The 23,701-nt window shown below is 37.8% G+C and overlaps 1 protein-coding gene across 2 annotated transcripts in view; it reads left to right on the forward strand.

Annotated features, from left to right (window-relative positions):
- The window catches only part of UNC5C (unc-5 netrin receptor C), a 397,080-nt gene that overhangs the window by 247,083 nt on the left and 126,296 nt on the right, over positions 1–23,701 (forward strand). For both annotated transcript variants that reach the window (XM_035293290.3, XM_035293289.3), the window contains exon 3: positions 6,681–6,824. In XM_035293290.3, coding sequence (XP_035149181.1) covers positions 6,681–6,824 — 144 coding nt within the window. The remainder of the gene's footprint in view (positions 1–6,680; positions 6,825–23,701) is intronic.

Here is a 23,701-nt window from a genome sequence, read left to right on the forward strand (position 1 = left end):
CAAGACTATCCTGGCCAATATGGTGAAACCCCATCTCTACTAAAAATGCAAAAAATTAGTCGGGTGTGATGATGAGTACCTATAGTCCCAGCTACTCAGGAGGCTGAGGCAGGAGAATCACTTGAACTCAGGAGGCAGAGGTTACGGTGAGCCAAGAAAGTGACACTGTACTCCAGCCTTGATGACAGAGTGAGACTCAGTCTCAAAAAAAAAAAAAAAAAAAGAAGAAGAAGATGATGGTATGATTTTTGTCATTAATTTGGTTAATGTGATGTATCACATTTATTGATTTGCACAGGTTGAAGCATCCTTGCATCCCAGGGATTTATTCCACTTGATAAGGGTGCATGATCCTTTTAATGTGCTGTTGCATTTGGTTTGTTAGTATTTTGTTGACGATTTTTGCATCTATGTTTATCAGGGTTATTGGCCTGTACTTTTCTTTTCTTCTAGTGTCCTCAGCAGATTTTGGTAAGAGAATAATGCTGGCTTTGTAACATGAATTTGGAAGTAGTCTCTTTCTTTAATTTTTTGGAAGAGTTTGATATAGGTTAATGTTAATTCTTCTTAAATAAAAGGGCAGTTCCTGGGCTTTTATTTGATGTGAGACTTTTTATTTCTGATTTAATCATCTTATTGATAATTGGTCTGTTCAGGTTTTCTAGTCCTTCACCATTCAGTCTTTGTAAGTGTTGCGTTTCTTACATTCATCTTAATCATAAAGATAGTAGATGTAACTTTAACAAAATTATACTCACAATAAAGCTAATACATCAGTAAGTTGCAATTCCCACTTGTATTGAATAATTTTAGTTAAATTATATAGCTTGCTTATATATTAAGCATTGTAATAAAAATTTAAGAAAAACATTTCAAAGAATAGGTAAATTTTGTGATTATAGTTCCTTCTGCTCTAAAAATTGTTAAATGACTTCATGTAACACAACATTGCATCTTGATTCTGAAATTCTGCCTTTTAAGTTATCATACTTTAATTACTTTAGCAAAAGTGATAAGATGCTAAAACAACAGTCAGATTTTATGGTATGACATCCTTCTAAATAATGACAGGGTGTGTGACTTAATTGATATTAAGAGATCTAGAATTGATATGTTTCATATTTTAGATAGTACTAATAAAATTTTTTAATAGGATAAGACACTGGAAGAAAGTATGAAAACATCAAACTACTTCGATAAAACTTGTCATATATTCCAGAACATCCTACTTTGCAGCTTTGCATATTTCCTACGAACCTATGTACTAACTGTGAATGTACTATAATGAGATTTGGTGGAGTGAACTCTGCAGTTCTGCTCCAGTTAAAGAAGACTGCTGGAGAAAGTCAAATTTACAGGCCTGTGCAACATAATATCTTAAAACTTCTTTTTGCCATAAGAAAGATAAAGCCATGGGAGGAATAAAACCCAGGCATATATAATACCTAAGTCTAAAGTTGGGTTAGGATGCTTTTCAATGAAACATACATGGAGTATTACAAGGTACAAATCAATGATCGTGAAAATGTGTTTCAAGATGATGTGTAATTTTTTTCAGTATCACCAAATAAACAAGATATGCTTATAAAATGTATGAAGAGGCCAGGCGCAGTGGGTCACACCTGTAATCCCAGCACTTTGGGAGGCTGAGGCAGGTGGATCATGAGGTCAGGAGTATGAGACCAGCCTGACCAACATGGTGAAACCCCATCTCTACAAAAAAATACAAAAATTAGCTAGGCATGGTGGTTGCATGCCTGTAATCCCAGCTACTCAGGAGGCTGAGGCAGGAGAATCACTTGAACCCTTGAACTCAGGAGGCAGAGGTTGTAATGAGCCGAAATCATGCCACTACACTCCAGCCTGGGCAACAGAGTGAGACTCTGTCTCAAAAAAAAAATTATTTTAATTTAATTTTTAAAAATACATGTATATATATATACATGAAGGGCTTAAGGGTGAGTAATGTTTGATTCATTCTTACATTTCTGTAACTTAATATCTGATATTAATAGACTTTAATAATTTGTTTGATAGCACTGTATATTACATTTTGGGGAAATATAGATATTGTTTTAAGTAATTATTTAATTGCATTAAGCATGTATTCATGCTCACTTTGTAGTAGTATCCTAGAACTACAGTATTTGTGATGCCTTACCACTATTATGAAATTAAACATATGCTAAAAATAAGAAATAAATGTCATGTCATTATCAGGTCTTATTGCCATATACCTCACAAAGATCCAGTCAAAGGATTGCATTTGAATCTGGATTTCTATATTCATTTGAAATGTCTTATTAACAAGTGTACACTCATACTCATCATAAGACTTCTTGGAATAACATGCTAATTACTTTCCGGCACTCTGGTTCCCAAACCACAATGAATCCTATTATAAAAGCAAATCACTACAAACTTCAAACAGCATGCATCCTTGAGATGCCACTATTAAAGGAAGCACCGTGATGGGAAATCTTTGATGTTATCAGATATGATGGAAACTACACATTTGTATTTGCGTAAGTCCTGTGGACCAAAGCTTTGCCCCTATCTTTAAATAACCTGAAACCAATTTCAAGTTCCCAAAAGCTCTTCAAAGCAACCCACCTTAGCAGTAATGCTGATGGCATTTCAAATTCAAGGTAGTTTGCTTTTTCCATCTCCAGACTTCAAGCAGATCTGAAATTATAGGTTCAAAGAGAAAAGATATTATCTACTTTTACCCAAACCATTAGGCTCTGGTTTGATGAACAAACTATCAGAGGTAATAAACTTACCTATGGTTATGAAAACATGGCATGTAACCACGTAGCTCAGAGTCTGAATAATGCAACTGCTTCTAGGGAATTCTGACTCATAAGTATTTAGATACTTCATGCTTCAGTTCTTTCTTTTTCTTGTGTTGTTGACCAAAAGTTGAAATGTAAACTTTGGGCCATGGTAACACAACAACTGTATACAACTCACCTCCTCCTGAATGGGACATCTGTGAAGCTGAATACAAAAATCAGTGTGTGCTTGACTCCGGTGCCCACAGGGAGCCTGAGCCACACAATTCAGAACATTCAGACTATGAATAACTCCTGTAGCAGCAGGGTTGGTCTGTGGCTTTTTAAAAGGCTTCAGATTTGTGGTCGGTAGAACCATCCTTGAACCTATTTGAGCTAAAGGATACAGTGGACCTACTGAATTCCTCCAGCATTTAATTAGGCTTCCTGTAATTGCTTTAAATAAAAGTGGGGGAGAATGAGACCTGAAGTTACCTTCTTGGGACACCAGATATTTAAATGTGGTTTTAATATCCTGAGCGTAGTTGATGCTGCTCTGCATCTTATAAAGAGCCATTATAGTTCTAAGGAAACACATTGTAAATTTATCAGCCCTTTGGTGACAGTAAGTTACTGCAGTAATCTTAAAGGAAGAGGTTTATTTCCAGTAACTGAATTTCTCCATGAAGACGGAATGTATAAATAAATAAAGCAGGCTGGGCGCGGTGGCTTATGCTTGTAATCTCAGCCCTTGGGAGGCCAAGGAGGGTGGATCATTTGAGGTCAGGAGTTCGAGGCCAGCCTGGCCAACCTGGTGAAACCCCATCTATACATAAAATACAAAAGTAGCCAGGCATGGTGGAGCACACCTGTAATCCCAGCTACTCAGGAGGCTGAGGCAGGAGGATTGCTTGAGCCTGGGAGGTAGAGGTTGCAGTGAGCCAAGGTCATGCCATTGCACTCCAGTCTGGGTGACAGTGAGACCCTGTCTCAAAAAATAATAATAATAATAATAAATACATAAAGTAGGCAAAAAGTATCAAGCACCAGAGAATGGGGAGGGGGAAAGAAAGAGATAGAAAGATATGGGGACTGCGGAGGGAGGTTGTACTCCATTTTCCCATAGATTTCCAGAATCGGAATAATGTGAAAAAATACAATAAGATAGAAAAATGAGAGGCCTGAGCAGGGCAGGGAAGAGGGAGCAAAGTAGTGTTATTTGTTAATGGCCTGGGATTTTTGCTGAGAGATTGTTATGTTAGTTAGGCATTGGCTAAATTAATATACTAATCTTTCCACAAGAGGGTGATGGATTGAAATATGCCAGTTACTTGGAAATTCTTTTTAACCTGGTTAATATATAAACATAAAAGGATTACTAATTTTTAAAACTTTGAAATAATTTTCAATATATTTCATAAACTTTCAACAATAGAGTTGTCCCCTAGGATCTTGCCATGCATGGGGATTACAAAACCTGCTTTCTTGGGCTTCATTTCCATTTAGATAGTATTTAATGGCCCTATGAGCTTAGTAGTTTCTATGACACAAGCCCCATCAGCTCTTAATAGGAAATATTGTTTGTTCCCCCAGTGGAACAACTCCTACTCCCACTGGGTAGTTGTTAATTTCCCTGAGGATGCTTAGTCATTTGAATATTTTCTAGGTGTTAAGGAAAGCTCTCAAATACAGGTTTTTAAGGTATTCCAGAAAATATACCCTCCCCTATAACCTATAATCAAACGTTTTAAGAAATCTTAACTTTTATGAACTTATTCAACTATAAAGAATTGAATACATACACACAGATATATACATGCACACATACACATACACACATATATATACCTCTTTCATAAATCATATATGTATATATTTAATTCATATCTGATCATGTCATCTACTTGCTTAAAACACTTTAGTAATAATATCCATGGCTGTTAAGAAGAAACTGAAAATCTTTTTTTCTTTTTCTTTTTCTTTTTTTTGAGACAGAGTCTTACTCATTTCCCAGACTGGAGTGCAGTGGTACAATCTCAGCTCACTCCAGCCTCAGCCTCCCAGGTTCAAGCGATTCTCTTGCTTCAGACTCCTGAGTAGGTGGAATTATATGCATGCGCCACCACACCTGGCTAATTTTTGTATTTTTAATAGAGACAGGGTTTCACCATGTTGGCAGGACTGGTCTCGAACTCCTGACCTCAAGTGATCCACCTGCCTTAGCCTCCCAAGGTGCTGGGGTTACAGGTGTGAGCCACCGCGGCTGGAGGAAACTGAGAATCTTAAACATTGTAGATGTGAGCTGTTCTCAATTCAGCATGCATTGGGATTACTTGGCAGGCTTGTCAAAACACAGAGCTGCTGGACCCCACCCCAGAGATTCCTATTCAGTGATGTTGGCTTGGACTGAGAATGTGCGTTTGAAGCAGGTTCCCAGGTGATACTGATGAAGCTGCTCTGGGGACCACACTTTGAGAACCACTGGTCTACACGACTATATAAACTAGATCCTTTGTTGTCTCTAGCTTCATCTCATGTCACTATTCACTGTGTGTGGTGCTCAGTTGTCTTCCCCTAAATTCTCAAACTCCTAATTCCCTTTCCTGCTCTTGCCATATGTCGGGTCCCTGCTGCTTACCATATAATTTAACTAAGCTAACTCACTGAATCCTTCGTGCTAGACTGGGTTCCCTGGTTACTCACTCTTATCCCTATGCCTCTCCTTTGCAGCACTGAACACAATTGTATCTAAATAATAAGTTGTATGATGCATTGTGAATGTGATACCTCTTCACAATAATATAAGTTCACTGAGGGGAAGGACTATTTTACTGATTACTTTCATAAGTGCTGATGCAGTATCTTTTACATAATTGATACTTAATATTTATTCAGAGAATAAAAGAATGGATGGACACATGAATTGTGCAAAACAATGTATTTAGTTATTCTTACTGTACCCATACTCGACCCAAAGCATATTCTCCTCCTCCCTAGGGGTGTTCTGCTGGTTTTCTCAATGGACACTCAGTGCTGAAAGTGTGCAAGTTCAAGCTCCAGGAGAACTGGCAGTGTCCACATATGTTGTTCAGAGAACTCCTCTTGCTCCGAGCAAAGAGGCACATTGAACAATGAATGTCTGAAACAGCCTTGATAATTCAAGATAAATACCTCTAAAATGATAATACCAGACACTTAGTTCAATTTTTTGTTATTCAAGATTACATAATGCTGTGAAATAAATTCCAATTATTTGAGCATTTTAGCTGGAGGCTACTTTACCTTTAATGGGGTTTTAGAACATTACAATTACAGAGAAATATTTTGGGCTTTCAAAATATTATGCACGAAAACCTTAAAGTTATACATTCTGTGGCTACAGTACCAGAGATTTGTTAACTAAGGCTAGTATTTCTTTCAAGAAAAACAATGTTCCATTTAATTGAAACACAACTGTTAAAGTAATTTAGTTTTTAAATAATCATCACAATGACTGTTGTTCTTGGCTATTGTAAATCTGTGGACATGTGGTTATTTTACCCACATTCTATGTCACTGAGGTAAAAACCTTAGAAGAAGTGAAATTCAAGTTCATATTTCAATGTAGAGAGGGAGGTAAAAAATGTGCGCTATATTGGGAGAGATATTATTTTGTGGAGTGATAGAGCCATTCCATTTTCATCTTCAGAATAATCCAGAAGATTTGAAATAGCAAATAAGAGAATGAAAAAGTTGTTGAATAAAATAACTGCTGTGAGAAGAAAAATCAAAAGAGATGAGAGACAATATCTGAAATGTTGATCGATGGCATCAAAAGGGATGATTGGGAGAAAATATGATGTGATGGTTTATATTTCTTTAGTATGAGTCTTGTGTTGACTTAAATCTTTCTTTCTCTCTTGTTAGGTCTTATTGTCCGGGAAGTGAGCATTGAAATTTCGCGCCAGCAAGTGGAAGAACTCTTTGGACCTGAAGATTACTGGTGCCAGTGTGTGGCCTGGAGCTCAGCGGGTACCACAAAGAGCCGGAAGGCGTACGTGCGCATTGCCTGTGAGTCATTGTTCATAAACACCTTGGGTCTGAGAAGGTGACAAACATAAAAGTTTATACTGTAACTACCCAGCACCAAAGAAACCTGGTCAAAAATCCTGGGCAAAAACTGCTCCCAGATTTCTGCATTTGAGCCACATATTCCTTTTAGGTCACCAGGATTTCATTTTATTTTTGATTTTTTTAATTTTTAATTTTTGTGGGTACATAGTTGGTGTATATATTTACACGGTGCATGAGATGTTTGATACAGGCATGCAATGCATAATAATCACATCATGGGAAATGAGGTATCTCCTCTGGTATTTATTTATCTTTTGTGTTATAAACAATTCAATTATACTCTTTCAGTTATTTAAAAATGTACAATTATTGTTGACCATAGTCACCCTGTTGTGCTATCAAATAGTAGGTCTTATTTATTCCTTCTAACTATTTTTTGTACTCATTAATCATTCGCACCTCCCCACAAAACCATGCTGCTACTCTTCCCGCTTCTGGTGATCATCCTTTTACTCTGTATGTGCATGAGTTCAACTGTTTTCAGTTTATTTTCTGTTTCAAGGAGCTGAGTAGTTTCTTTTTTTTTATGTATGTGAAAGAGGTGTGCTACTTTCCAAATACTTTGATTAAAAAAAAAATCTACTGTGACTTAGGCTATAGGAAAATCAAGTATATTCTTCGAATGAATTTATTCTACCACTTTAAGACAAAGTTGAGGTTTTCCAAATGAAAATAGAGATTACCAAGATAAAGCTTCTCTATGTATTTTGGAACCGTTCTAGTATATTGGACCACGAACAGCACTGTTTTCCAAATTGTGTTCATTTCTAGCATATACATGTTCAGGAAGAACTTAAAAGGTACCTTGCAAGAAAAGAGTTCCATAATCAAATAGATGTGAGAAACACATTTTTGACAAAGTTATAGAAGCTTCTTTATTGCAAAACCTCTCAAGATGATTTAATATGCTAATGTGCATATGATCACCACTAGGAGAAGGAGCCTGCGGCTTCGCAGAGCCCTTTCGTCAGTAAATATTCTCGCTGTCTTGGGCAACACGGATGCCATGTAATCCATCTCAAGCTTTTATATTGAGAAATTTTCTCATATATGAGAAAGCTCTGAAATCCATGTTTTCTTTTCTGAACCTTTACATCTCTGCATTTTACCAATTTTATTTTGTGTTGGATACCAATATCACTTACCTCTAAGTCCCATCAATCCTAGTTCTAAAGCCTCCCCCAATTCTATACTTGTCTCTGCCTCCCTTTCTTTTTCATCTAGCTCTGGACCACTGCAGATCTTCCCGTTAGTCTCCATGGTGCAAGCCTTTCCTCTATTCCAGCCCTTCCTCCATGTTACCACAAACACAGTCTTTCTAAAACTCAGGTTTCCTCTTGATAAATTGTGGCTCTGTGCCCCACCAAAAATCTCACCTTGAATTGTAAAAATCCTCATGTGTTGAGGTAGTACAGTGGTGGCAGGTAATTGAATCATGAGGGTGGGTTTTTCCTGTGCTGTTCTCATGATAGTGAATGAGTCTTAGGAGATGTGATGGTTTTATAAAGGGGAATTCCCCTGTACATGCCCTCTTGCTTGCCACCATGTAAGATGTTCCTTTGCTCTTTTTTCACCTTCTACCATGATTATGAGACCTCCCCAGCCATGTGGAACTGTGAGTCCATTAAACCTCTTTCCTTTATAAATTACCCAGTCTGGGGTATGTCTTCATTAGCAGCATGAGAACAGATGAATACACCTCTCATCTCGTCGCCTCTATTCCTGCTTCAAATTTTATAGTGACAAGTGAGATAGTCAAAATGCCTTACAATGGTATATACCATTGAATTAGTTCTTTAGGGCTCCTATAACAAAATACCATGGATTGGATTGGATGGCTTAAAGAATAGAAATTTACTTTCTACAGTTCTGAAGGCTGGAAGTGTGCTCTCAAGGTGTCAGCAGGTTTGGTTTCTCCGGAGGCTGCTCTTCTTGGCTTGCTGGTGGCCTCTTTCTCACTGTGTCTTCACACGGTCTTTCCTCTGTGTGTGTGTATCCCTGGCATCTATTTGTGTGTCTGAATTTCCCTTCTTATAAGGACCCCAGTCAGATTTGATTAGGCCCACACCAACAGTATCATTTTAAAATAATCACCTCTTTAAAAGCCTTATAACCCAATATAATCACATTCTCATGTACTGAAGGTTAGGGCTTAGCATCAGAATTTGGGGGAGTGGAATGAAGTTCAGCCAATAACAACCACACTTTGTGGTTTACATATCCAACCCATGTTTCTAACTCTGACAAGTAAGAATTTCTGCATTGTAGTCACATTAGATTAAAAATACTTTGATTTCCATGGCTTTCAACTATTCTTCATGCTGAAGCATTGCACCCTTACCTTACTACCTTTCACAACATATATATGTAATTGTGTGTATATATATGTTATGAAAGGTAGTAAGGTAAGGGTGTGTGTATATTTGTGTGGGTGTATGTTTATCTGTATATATATATATATACACATATATATACATATGTAGACATGTACATACATATATTTATATATATACACATATATATACATACACACAAATACAAAATGAAGATTTACTCTGTTCTTGGGACAATTGTGGATGTAGGGGCTGGTACTAGAAACAAAACATGTAACCATCCTTGCCCTCATGCAGCTCATGTTGTGGTGAGGAAAGGCAAACTTGAAATAAAATGAATGATCATCAGGTCTAGAGCAGATGGCAAGTGCCATGAAGAAAAAATAAAGCAGGAAAAGAGAATTTGTAGGGTTGGGCAAGAGTGGTCAAGAAGGTTTGCTGAGGAAGTTGACAATTGCATAGACCTGAACGAGGGGCAAGAGGGAATCAGGCAGAGGGGACTTGTGGCTGGTACAAAGACCCTGAGGCAGGAGTGTGCTGGAGGGTCCCAAAGACAGCAGTGAATCCAGAGTGGCTAGAAGAGTGAGGGAGTAAGAGGACATCCCAGATGCAGCGAGAAAGGTAAGGCCTGGGCTACAGACAGGAGGGGGAGTGGAGATGGCATGGGGTTCTGTAGGTGTTGAAATATCTTTGGTTTTGTTTGTTTGTTTTTTGAGATGGGGTCTCATTCTGTCACCAGGCTAGAGTACAGTGGCACAATCACAGCTCATTGCAGCCTCGATGTCCCAGACTCAGGTGATTCTCTCATCCCAGCCTCCCAGGTAGCTGGGACTACAGGCATGTACCACCATGCCCAGCTACATTTTTGTATTTTTTGTAAACATGTAGTTTCACCGTGTCACCCAGGCTGATCTCAAAATCCTGGGCACAAGCGATTTCGCCCACTTCAGCATCCCGAAGAATTGGGATTTCAGGCATGAGCTACTGCTCCTGGCCCATATCTGGTTTTGAGGATAAGTTGGGAATACTTTGGAATCCTTGCAGCAGAGGAACTCATGACCTGACTTCCATTAGCAGAGTCATCTGGCTGCTGTGTTGAGATGGGCAAGGAGAGAAGCAGGAAGACCAGTGATCAGGCTGCAGCTGTGAGAGGTGTTAGGCTAGTGTTGAATGAAGCAGTGGAGATGGTGAGGCCAGGATTTCCTATATATTTAAAAGTAGAGATAACATCTTTGTTGAGACCTTGGATATGTGATGTGAGAGAAAGAGGGGAATGGATGACTTGAAAGGGCTAAGCCTTTTCAAGGATTTCTTTTAAATGTCCTTAGCGAAGCCTTTCCTGCCTCACAGGAGGAGGAGGCTGGGCATTCCTTTCTCAATACTCGGAGCAGTTTGTCTGTACTCCTAATACAGGACTTGTCTCACTTGAATTATATTCACTTGTAAAATCTGTGTTTCATGCCAGTGAGTTCCATGAGGTCAAGAATTCTATTGTACTTAACTTTATATTTCTCATGCTTAGTACCAATGCTTAGAATATCACAGATGTTTAATAATTTTTTGAATTAAAACTGTTACAAAAAAATTCCCAGTGAAGATTATTAAAATGTTCGACATTAATCTTTCCTCTCTGAGAATGTCTAAAAAGATTTTCTCTTCATCTTAAGTGGATTCTCCATGGAATTCTGTGGGATGGAGCCATACGTGCCACCAGTGTATTGAGGGGTGTCCTTCGGAACAGTATGCTAAGGATACTAGGATATCAGGTGGAGGAATAAAGGCAATAGGTTGGGCAGAGAAAGAAATTGAGCTGCAGGGCAAACACAACACATGATGATTCCACAGGGATCTCTGAAGCTCACATGGCCCTTCGGAGTTATGGCACCCTGAGGCAGAGGGAGTGAGCAGACCCCTATATTCCCCCACATAGACTGGTCAGTGCATGCAGACACTCCTTTACTCCCTACCCCACCAGCATGTGTAACAGGGGCCAAGTCAGCTCTGTACCACTGAGGGTGATTACAGGAGAGAGAAGCTGAGACTTTCACCATCACTTCCAACAGGTGCGACCAGGCCTGAAAGGGTCTCCTGGTAGCATATCACAACATCCACTGCCACAAATCCTGAAGAATTGATTGTATTGATTATAAAGAAAGATACTGTTAATCATGTTTAAATAGAAATGGAAAAACAAGGGTTTCAGTCAAACATTTAATTTAACTCAAAATCAGTTTCAAATTGTAAACAAAGGAGGCACAAGGTTAGAAAGCTATTCTTTTATCTTTCACTTCTATGTATTCATTAATATCAAGCACAATAACTACTTAGAATTGCCAGTCTACATTCCACACCACACTGACTTGCTAAAGCCGAACTTCAAGGGCTGCATAGTTTCAAATAATGAATTTTTGGTTAAAAAGCTCTCAATTTTCATTAATTTGAAGAGAATATTGTTGTGCCAGTTTTTTATATATATAATTATACATGTATGAGTAGATATATTCCTTTTCAGCACACAGACATTAAATACATAAAAATTTAAAATCCTTTTCTTTGCAGTATATTCTATAAACTTTGCTATTTGGCTTTTAAATCTAGTTTGACATTTTCAGATAAAGGAACTCTTCTTCTAGGTCAAGATTAATTTATCCATGGCACCTTTTCACCCTCATGTAATGATTTTCAAGAGCAGTTTGCCTATAATTCCGCAGCTAACTGAACTCGTGTGTGTGCACCTAAGGAACACCACCCAGTGGGTAAAGATTCACTCATACAGATGTGCATCATAATAAGAACAAACAAGGTAGAATTTTCAAATTCTCTCTGTACAGGCTGATCCCTATCATTAGCGGGTCCTTGCTAATGTTGTAGAAGGTTGTTAGGTTTTTGGTTTTTGCGTTTTGTTATTTTTTGAGATCAAGTCTTGCCCTGTCCCAGACTGGAGTGCAGTAGCACAATCTCGGCTCACTGCAACCTCTGCCTCCTGGGTTCAAGTGATTTTCCTGACGCAGCCTCCCACCTTGTAGCTGAGATTACTGGCATGCGCCACCACCCTTAGCTAATTTTTGTATTTTTAGTAGAAATACGGGTTACTACATGTTGCCCAGGCTGATCTTGAACTGGTGAGCTCAAGCAATCCACTTGTTTCAGTCTCCCAAAGTGCTGGGATTATAGCCATGAGCCACTGTGCCCAGTCACTTATGGGTTTTCTAGTCTGCCCAGTATCAAGTGAGCTGCGGTGCTTTCGCTGGTACTACTTGACAAATGGCCATCACATAAATGGCAACTGGAGTTTAAACTCATCACAGGTTAAGATAACCATGATGCTAAAGTTAAATAAGTATGATTACCTCTCACCTAATTAGGTTTATGCTCATTTGATGTACTATGGAGGGTCCCATAGTTCTATCATGAAAAAGTATATTTTCATTTTATAAACCATAAATGAATATTGACTATTAATTTATATATTTAAGCTTGCCCACAATATTTTACACATTCAAATCATGTAAAATATAAAAACAGGTTTGTGAGACAATCGAGGCAGAGGAAAAAATGGAAATATGAGCATTAGGATTCAGCCAGGCATGTGCTGAGAACATAACACATTTGCTTTAAAATCCTGCATATTTATAAGACGGCAGTGCCAGAGTTCCTAGGTCGGTCTAGTAGTTTTCATTCAGAGAGAAGTTTATTCTGAGAGAATTCAAGTTACCACTACAGTGGTGTCCTAAGCAGAACCCTTATGGTAATATAGCGTTGTCACGAGTTTGTTTCTTCAGTTGTCTATTACTATAGGCTAATGAGTGAATCCCAAGGCATAAGGTTCAGACAAAATGTTAACACGCATGGTCTTTCCTCAGAAACAATTGGGGTTTCAATAGCACTGCTCTTGGTGTTACCATTGTTGATAATGTTGTGGTTTTGTTGCAGGGGTAAGAATATGAGGGAAAGAGTAGCATTAGTAGAGTGGTTAATAGCACAAGCTGAGGGACAGATAGACTCATGTTCAAATCCTAGTCAAGTTACTTGACCTCTGTGAGCCTTAGTTTCATCAACCATAACATGAAAACAATAGAGTATTTTTTAAGATTAAATAAGATAAACTCGTAAAACATATGGCATAGTGCCAGACACAGTGCAAATGCTCAGTGAGTGATAACAGGTATTCATAAAAATGCATATAACAATTCTAAACAACTTTATAGGTTTATTTTGAAACAACAACATTGATCAAACTTTGAAAACTAAAAAGACTATTTCATGTCCCAGAAGTAGGCTGTCAGTCCTAGAGGCTGAAATTCTCTGCTGATTCACATAAAATTTGACTGTAATTTCCACCCCCCTCCTGCCCATTCCTGAGGGTGGAAGAACATGCCATATGGTCAGCCTTATCCTACAATCATGAGCTATAATGGGATTTACATGCACTGAAGATTCATCTTCCGGGGAACAGCAGGATGACTCCTCCAGATTTCCTCTCGATTGTGTGTGCAAACCAATAAATCACAGCCAGTATCACAAAGCCTCCTGGCCACAAAGAGGAATAAGGTAGTTCCTGGAAAGAATTAAGGATGATCAAGGGCCCTTCCTGGCTTCCTCTCACAGCTCACTCATCCTTTTCTCTGGGATTATAACTACATTTGTGAACCACCTGTGGATTTGGATCAAGTCTTGTTTGTGAGTCTGTAATATTTGTGAGTCTGTAGTATCCAGCATACTATCTAAAACAGCATGTCCAGTAGAAAATATCATGCCAGCCACAATATCATTTAAACTCTTCTAGTAGCCACAATTTAAAAATAAACAGATAAAATTAATTTTAGTAATGTATTTCACTTAGTCCAATATGTCTAAACTATCATTTCAACAGTATTACCAGTATCAACAAGTATTAATGAAATACTTTTCATTACTTTTGTCATACTGGTTTTTCAGAGCTGGGGTGTGTACCCTTACAATGACTTCAGTTATGACCAGCCACAGGTCAAGTGCTTAAAAGCCTCATGTGGTTTGCATTGGACAGAAAGGCTCCAGAATAATAATGATAATGATGGAAGCGCTGTTTCAATCATGCTTTATGTATTAGGTCATTCAGTCTTTGCAAGGACTCTATGTGATGAGTGCTATTATTATTCCCATTTTATAGATGAAGAAATTGATAGAAAAGGGAGATAAAAAATTGCCTGAGGTTATACAGCTGGTGTATGGAGCAGTGAGTCAGGCCAGCAGCCAAGTCCACGTGTTAACCAGCACACTGGGTACAAAGAAGGGAGGAAGAGACAAGGATTTGTAGATCAGGTGGCAATTCACAAAAAACATCTTGTTCTCTACATGCATAATGTTTATAATTGTTGCAATGTCTCATGCCTGTAATCCCAGCACCTTGGGATGCCAAGGCGGAAGGATCACTTGTGCACAGAAGTTTGAGTCCAGCCTGGGCAAAATAGTAAGACCTCATCTCTAAGAAAAGCCAAAAAAAAAAAAAAAAAATCCAAATGTGGTGGTATGTACCTGTGATCCCTTGAGCTCAGGAGGTCAAGGCTGCAGTGACCCATGATCACTGCACTCCAGCCTAGGTGACAGAGTGAGATCCTGTCTCAAAAGAAAAAAAAAATGGGCCGAGGGTGGTGGCTTATGCCTGTAATCCCAGCACTTTGGGAGGCTGAGGTGGGTGGATCATGAGGTCAAGAGATCGAGACCATCCTGACCAACATAATCAAACCCCATCTCTACTAAAAATATATAAATCAGCTGGGCGTGCTGGCACGTGCCTGTAGTCCCAGCTACTCAGGAGGCTGAAGCAGGAGAATTGCTTGAACGTGGGAGGCGGAGGTTGCAGCAAGCCGAGATTGTGCCACTGCACTCCAGCCTGGTGCCTGGCAACAGAGCAAGACTCTGTCTCAAAAAAAAAAAAAAGAAAAAAAATTATAAGCTCACTATTATTTATAATACAGAAGCAGAAAAGGACCTTGGCTTCCTGCCTCTCTTCTTATGCTTGGTCTGTACTAGCCACACCCATTTCCTTGTTTCCGGAATGCAGTAGATTCATTCCACATAGAGGCTGTTTGCAACAACTGCTTCTTCCCACTTGGAACATTCTTACCCTAAGTCTAAAACTGGCATACTTTCTTCTTTCATTCAGATTTATGCTGAGATGTCACCCTACAGAGGGGTCTGTCTATCCTGACCTCATCCCTGTCACTCGCCTAAACCTAATCCTGCTTTATTTTTCTCCATAAGATTTTTATTCATCATTATTTGTTTTCTTTTGAATTAACCATCTGCCATATCAGAATGTAAGCTTCACAAGGACAGAGGCTTTCTTTCTTTCTTATTGTCTCCAGAGCCTAAAAGAAGTACCTTGCCTGTGGCTAGTGATAAATAAATGAAATAACGTTGAATTAAATTGAAAGCATATGATGGGGAAAACTGATGATACTATTCAATTCAAATCATTTGTTCATTTAATAAAAATGCTTTTTCCCCAAGGAATTCAAGAACATCAGGAGGCTGGACATGATTGCCTCTGTGCTCTCGCTCTTCTTACCCCCATGGCATTCTTATACTTACTGTTTCTGTATAGTACTTCTCACCTTCTAACCCATCATACATTTACTTATTTATTAGTTAATGGTTTGTGTTCCATCCCCACTCACCCACTAAGAAAGTAAGGTCTACATAGGCAAAGATTTGTGTTTGGTTTTTCACTGATGAATTCAAAATGCCTAGGATGATTATTGTCACAATGTAGGGACTCAAGAAATATCAAAGGAATGAATGAACTGGCATTTCTATATTTAAGTGTCACAAGTTAAATATATATGTAATTTCAGGAACTACTGTGTTGGTTCACATGTGCAGAAGTCCTGACTTGTGACCTTATGTTCTGCTTTTCTATTTTCCACCTGTCTATTCTAGTTGGCATAAGACAAAATTAATTACACAATTTAACAAAAATAATGTATTTCTTTAAACAAGCATCCTGAAAGATGTAGGTCATACTATGAGCAGTTCTAGCAGCCTAATGCCAAATGTCTTGCTAGAATTCAGAAGGCTCCCCCGTACACCAGAATAGATGGTGTCTCTTTCCTAAGGTACTTTTCTGAATTATGGTCTGATACCTTTCATAACAAGCATTAAAGCCCACATTAATCCAATTATAAGCAAACGAGGCCATATTTTGAATTGGATAAGATTAAATACATACTTTCAACATTTTTAGATAAGGGAAAAACATTGAAACAATAAATTAATTAATCTCCATTTTTATATAAATCTTGACAGTTGCCTTAGTTTATCATGTTATTCCTATTTCAAGATTAAATATTACAATGCATACTTTTGTCAGTCTATAGTTTTTCAAACATATTTGCTTTTGTATATAGGCAGAAGTTCCCCAAGCTTCATGGATGCCCAATTTCATAGGCATTTATAGCTCGTATTTATTCTGAGAAGTAGACAACAAATTCATAGAACACAGCCTCATAAGTCATATTTTGGGGGAAGTCATCTATACATATGTTATAGGCAGGGCTAGTAACCCACTGGACAAAAATGTGTTACTAAAGTATGTTTTATGCTGTATGAAAAGTGAAGTTTATAGCTAAAATGCTTATTTGCAAGAAACTAGCTTGTCTGCAATCATTGCATTCTTTTTTGTACTCTGTGAAAAGAGCCTTAACTTTTTGGTTTGTCAGGTTCCTCATCCATAAAGTTGGCATATTTCTTATTATTTATCCCTAAGACATACCTTAAAAAACATTGTGATGACATATAATCATTTTTTTTCCCTGAAACTAAAGATGTAGTGTGAATATAAAAGAGTGGCTTGTATGGATTTTTTTTCTCCCTCTTTTCTGTAGTGGATGTCATTTGGAGTGCTAGCTGTAAAATATTTACTTGAAAAAAAAAAAACCTCTTTAACAAGACTATCTGAATACAAATGTGTTTGTTTGTCCTATAAATGCCCAAAAGTCAAGAAATAACAAAGAATGGCTGAAATTGTCCTTCCGTTCTAAAGACACTTTGTTCCCTGGAGTTTCTCCCATTTAAATGATCTCAGTGCAGTAAGTGTTAGCCAGGCCTTGGCACGACTGAAGAAATTACCAAGCTTAACCTTCTGCTGACTTGCTGCAGATCATTCCAACCTCTCTTCCTGGTTATGAGTTATATTACAAAAGTGTTTGTGGTAAATTCCTAAGAGAGAACAAAAACTTTATCCCTTACAAAAGCAAAATGAGGTTATAAAATAACAGGACAAAAATCAAAATCTATTTTCTTTATTCTTTCTTCTCTAAAGTCATCTCTGTCCTGGTAGCCACCATTTAAGACATGCTTACTGTGAGCCTAACCCTGTTAGAACACCCTTGTTCATGTTAACTATCATAATCCTCATGCAACATCCTATGAGGGAAGTTTTATTTTTTATCACCCAGCTTTTTATTTCTTTAATTTTTTTTTTTTTTTAGAGACAGGCTCTTGCTTGTCACACAGACATGAGCATAGTTCACTGCACCCCTCACTTTCTGGACTCAGGCGATCCTCCCACCTCAGCCTCCCCAGTAGCTGGGACTACAGATACCTTCTACTGTACTCTACTAGTTTTTGTATTTTTTGGAGAGATGGGGGTTCTCACTTTGTTGCCCAGGCTGGTTTCAAACTCCCTGGCCTCAAGCAATCCCCCACCTTGGCGTCTTAAAGTTCTGGGATTAAAGGCATGAGGCGCTGCACCCAGCTTCAGTTTTTAAAATGTACTATAACGTTTATGTTTACAAACCACGATAAGAGTTGCTTAGCATAATAATATTTTTCTTTATTTTTAAAAATTCCAGCAAAAATCAGATACTCTATTCCTGGAAAAGAAAACCATAGCTCACATTTCAGGGTTCTGTGGCATTAACTCAGGCATTTTTTCACTTTTAATAAATGCCCAAAGCTCTGAAGGCTAATCTAGTTCTTCCAGATATGCTTCACTGGTTGGTTCACAGCAGTTATTTCCTGTTAACAGCCAGAATTGGTGATTTAAGCATAAATTCTACTCTGCTATGACAACATAATTAGCTTCTTCCATCATTATTGGAGGAAAGATACATTTTTTTCCCTTTAAGAACACAGTATTATTACCTTGAGCGACCATGAAATTATTTGCTAGAGGAATACTTTGAAAATATATTAAAACAATTTTTAAAAAAAATTTAGAATGTGTTCATCACCTTTGTTCATTAGATGTGTAAAAGAATTAACTGAAAAGCAACTGAAAGTAGAAAATGTGAATCATAGTACAGCAGCTGTATTTGCTTAATGCAGGGTCAGGCCTGGGTCAGAAAGTGCATAAGTTGGCCAGCAGCAGATAACAACATGAAGCTCTTCTAAGTGTAGAATTTCCACAGATTGAGAGCCATTTTGTCAAGACCAGTTCAATTTGGGAAGCAAGAAGCTTATTTCTGATATTTGGAATTTGGCTTCTTCGTAAAATTTAAAGAGATAAATATCCATGTAACCATCAACTCTGTGAACACTTGACAGCAATGCTGATTTGGGGGATGGATCAAGTGGGTATGTAAATGAGTACGTTGATAGAGGACTCTTAAGGTAATTGCACTGTCCTAGGTTTTTAATGTATGTTACCTTTTAAAATCTTCACAATAACTCTATATAATAAGTACTCAAAGTATCTTCATTTTATGGATGAAGAAATGAAAACATAGCAATCTCAGTAAGTACAGGACCAAGATTAAACTATGGCAGAGTGGATCCAGGCTCCATGCTTGTATCCACAGTGGTAGGATAGACAGTGACCCCTAAAGGCATCAGGTCCTATCTCTGGAATTTGTAAATATTACCTTAGTTGGAAAAAGGATCTTTGCAGATTTGGTTAAGGATCTCGAAATGCGGAGATTTTCCTAGATGGCCCAGGTAGACTTTAAATGCCATCACAAATGCCTTATAAGAGAAAGATAAAGGGAGATTGACACAGATTGAAGAAGTGCAGTGAAGAAGAAATGCAGGGTAACCACAGAGGTAGAGATTAGAGGAATGTAGCCACAAGCCAAGGAATGCTGGAAGCTACTGGAATCTGGGAGAGACACGGCATGGTCTCACCCTAAGAACCTCCAGAGGGAGTATAGTCCTGCTGTCCCTTCGATTACGGTTCAGTGAAACCGATTTTAAATTTTTGTCCTTTAGAACTTTACTTTGAATATATTTCTGTTGTTTTAAGCCAGTATGTTTGTGGAAATTTCCACTGGAAACGTATACAACCACTATGCAGCATTCATTTTTCAGCAAATTCACATCACGGAATAACCCACTTCTAAATAGCTGGTGAGCTTGAACAAGTGAGTTAGCCTCTCACCATTCTAGTTATATAATCTGTAAAGGGAAGGGGTTGGACTGTGTGACTTGTAAGATGTTTTATAGTCGTACATCATAGGGGAAATTGTTCCCAGGCCTTCAGTAAAGGGAATTGCCAGATTATTTTGGGAATTGAATTTAACTCAGCATTTATTAAGGAGCTACTATGTACTCAGCACCAAGCACCAAGATTTATTTGATTTCAAAGAATTTTAAAAAATTTTAAATGTAGCATTCAAGGCTGGGATTAAGTTTGTTTTTTTGAAGTATAACTAAGCAGCAACATGATATCAAATAGAAACACAGTGATAACTGTGCAGACACATTCTGTATCAGGAGTTCTGTGCAGTGAACTCTGGGCTGAGGATGCAAATGCATTGCATCTTGACTGCTAATTCCTGCTCTGCTGTGGCCTCCCAAAGTCCTGTGTTGGAGCAGATCCTGAAGCTAAATCCAGACTCTGGAGAAAAGAGTATCACGGTCAATTAAGTATAGATTATGAGTTGAAAGGGAATACAGTGGTTCCAAATATTTGCCATTCCTACTCTAAAGAATAAGAATTAAGATCATAACCACTCTTAACTGTTTCCTGCTATACCTGAAAGAGCTTCAGGTTTTTCTTCATAGCAATTGTAGAAATGACACTATTGGTTCAGAAAAGAATGTAGGGATATTTTTATTCTAAGTAGTCATCAAGAATTACAGAAATGACTGCAAAGTATCAAGAAGCTTTTTCTTTTCCTAACTCAGGTGCTAATGGTTTACATTTATTAAAAATGTCAACTAATCTGAAGTGCCCACATTTATTGCCTAACATCCTTTTGGAAAGCAGGTAAGGGAATATAAGTAAATAATTAAAAAATGCTTATTTATGAAGTGTTATTTATGCAATCCTACTAACAAAAACAGCTTTACTCACCAACATCTCTGGTTGGCTTTCTTGGTTAAGTGTCTGAAAGTCAGAAGCAAAAGGCTCTGGGGATTTTCTCTGAGGTGATAGAGAGGACACAAGAAACATTAAGGTAACTGGACATTTTCAGCACTGAACTTTCTGGACCATTGGTCTCAAAGTGTCAGCCGCAGGCCCAATATGGCATCCCGCTTTTTTGGTTTAGTTCTCAAAATATTGGCCCAAACAAGTATTTTGATAAAGTTTTCAGTAGCTGACAACATATACAGTTTGAAAAAAATCACATAAAAATCCACATTACCAACTTCTGTTAGTCATCAAATATGGGGTCTGTGGCCCATTAAGCCTGCATTTATTGGCAACGTGCAGCCAGAGCTCAGCAACAAGAGTAAAGAGGAAGCTAATTGATTGGTTTTGTGCCCATGTCTCTGTTAAAAGTTAGAAAAAAGAAAGACAACCCAGTTGGGTGTCATGTGTCAAGAAAAAAACGTCTTATGCCTAGCTTTCTCCCGTTTATGTTACCTGAATGATCCTTAGAGACATATGAAATTCAAGTCCTGTGCTAGACAATGTCAACCTTCAGCTGGTACAAAAGTGAGCTCTGGGACACTGTGGAAACACCAGTAGGGACCCACTGTGAGCCAGGCATGTAGAAACATGCCAGAAGCAGATCTGTGTGGCTCATGCAGCCTCCTTCAGTGCCCACAGCCTCCTACAGCACCCACAGTCCCAAGCATATATTGGTGTTCCACAATCAGTGAATCACCTCATCAACCAGTGCTCCTCAGATTTGAGTGCTATGGAGAAAACACACCTGTGAAGTGTGTTAAAACTGTAGAGTCCTAGGGCCCAACCTGAGTGTAGAATCTGTATTTTAATCAAGCACAGAAGGGTAATACCTGCCTATCTCTTCATGAAATATCACCTTCAATTATTAGCCCTCCCAATTGCTTTATTTCACTTGGTTAGGTTTATTTTGATTAATAGGGATAACAGTAAATATATAACCTAATAAAATTTATTACTACTTTGGGGAAAAAGTAGAGTAGGGGGTTATTATCTTTTGGACACTTACTATATGTTAGTTATGTGCTTCGAATTTTATAGGTGACCCTTCCTATATAACCCTCTGAAATTATGCCCATTTATCAGCTGATGAAACTAAGACAGGAAGAGGTTAAGCAATGTGCTCAAGGTCAAGTGGATAGTCAAGTGATAGAGTGAGGACCTAAACCCAGGGTTGTGTGTGCCAAAACCTTGCTCTCAGCCACACTGTTAGCCTACCCAGTGGCTTTCAGACCTGTTTGACCTACAATAAAAAACAGGTTGATATCACAATCAGTTAGACACCTGCATCCTTACACACAAAAACCTGTGAGTGTACATACATATATACATCCATAAGACTATGTATGATACATCTTGATACCTTCTGTTTATTCAGTTTCATACTTTTTAATGCTAGATTTTAATCCACTGAATAGATTTTATAACCCTCTAAAGGGTCATGACACTCAGTTTGAAAAACAGCAATAAACCTGAAATTCCATAAGAATAATAAGGAAGACTAGCCACTATAGTTTATGGACCATATGGCCAAAGTGTGTATGAGAAAGATGTGTACAAAATTCATGCATATGAGTAATCACTTTTCATTGCAGAACTGTCTGAGTAATAATAAATGTAATTGTAATAATTTACATATTTTATGCTTTATAATCTTCCAAACTTTTCAGATTCATTATCTATTTTAATATTCACAAAACCTGATGGAGACTAAAACAATAAACCAACAGTAATAATGTAACATTTCATTTATATCTTATTCTGTAGAATTTAAGGATTTAGATTTCTACTAGAATAGTCTATGAAGTATACCCATTGAAGAATTACTTACTTCATACTATCAGTCTATCACATCACCAATAGTTTGTTTTTATTACAAAAAAGTTATTCTGTGCTTAATAATGGATAGAAAATAATAGAAATATTTTATGCTAATAAGTAAATCTTTCTGCATAATGAAGTATTATTGGTGAGACCATATATATTTTTAATAAATGTAAATCATTTTTAAAATGGAATAAAAACATGGTTATCTTATTCAAGGGAATGGTATCCACAACCTGCCTGCTTAACTACCACAGGGAGATCGTTTTGCTGGTTCTCCTATTTTAAAATTAGCAGGGCTCACAGGTAGAAGGATGTTAGTATGACCCATGATACTAGAGCCTTGGCTTTCCTATTTTAGGCCACACTCACCCTTTTCAGACAGTGTCAGGCAAAGTTGCTCAAGAAATAGCACTGGGAAGAGGCAGTTCTGCCCCTTTTGTAAATATGCACATTGACATGATGGGCTCCCTTCCAGACTGTTTTGGGTTGCCATTTCTCTCTGCTGTCCTCTCTGTCCCATGGAGACAGAAATAATTCTTAGTGTATTTACAATCATTGGGGTTTTACTTTTCATCTGCTTTTGTGGAGTATATTATATTCCTCTCCAGGATTTACACAAAGAATTTGCTATTTTTTTTATTAAGAAAAAATTCCTGTAACTCACTCCTCTCCCTAGTTTCTAACTCTTGTGCACACATGTAGATCCAAGTGTTCAAAAACTTCTGTGAAAATTATTCTTTGGAGAATATTATAAGCTGTTGTCTTCAAAGATGAATCAACTCCTTGACTTTTGAAACATAATTTCGTCTGTTATTTCTCTTGGACACATAATTGCAACCAAGAAGTACCTTGTTCTGCAAAGGATAAGCTTTCCCCCTCTAAAATGTATATTTCAAATCTTAGTCTATTCAGTAATAGGTCCTTAGAGCAAAAGCATCCTTCAGAAGCATCTAGTAATTTATTTGCATTTCATAAATGTGGAAAATGAAGGGCAAAAATGTTCTATCTCCCAGTTAGTCTTCTTTTCTGCTAACCACATTGTCACAAAGCAGAGCTAATGTTTGCAGAATGCCACAAATTCGTGTATTCAGCATCACAGCTAATTTGTAACCACAGTATATTGTGCAGAAAAATTAATCATAGAAAGCATCAAAACTCTACCCCCCAAAAATGAGACCTTGTGTGCACATGTGTGTGTCCAAAGGGACTTTCTTTGGTTATGTATAAATGGTAAATAGAAATCCATACTGTTTCAGGTCTGGTTCTTCATCTGCTCATTGGATTTTAGTGTATGGATTTAGTAAACCAATATTCAGGTTCTT

Source organism: Callithrix jacchus, chromosome 3 (genome assembly GCF_049354715.1).
Source record: "Callithrix jacchus isolate 240 chromosome 3, calJac240_pri, whole genome shotgun sequence".
Classification (NCBI taxonomy): Eukaryota; Metazoa; Chordata; class Mammalia; order Primates; family Cebidae; genus Callithrix; species Callithrix jacchus.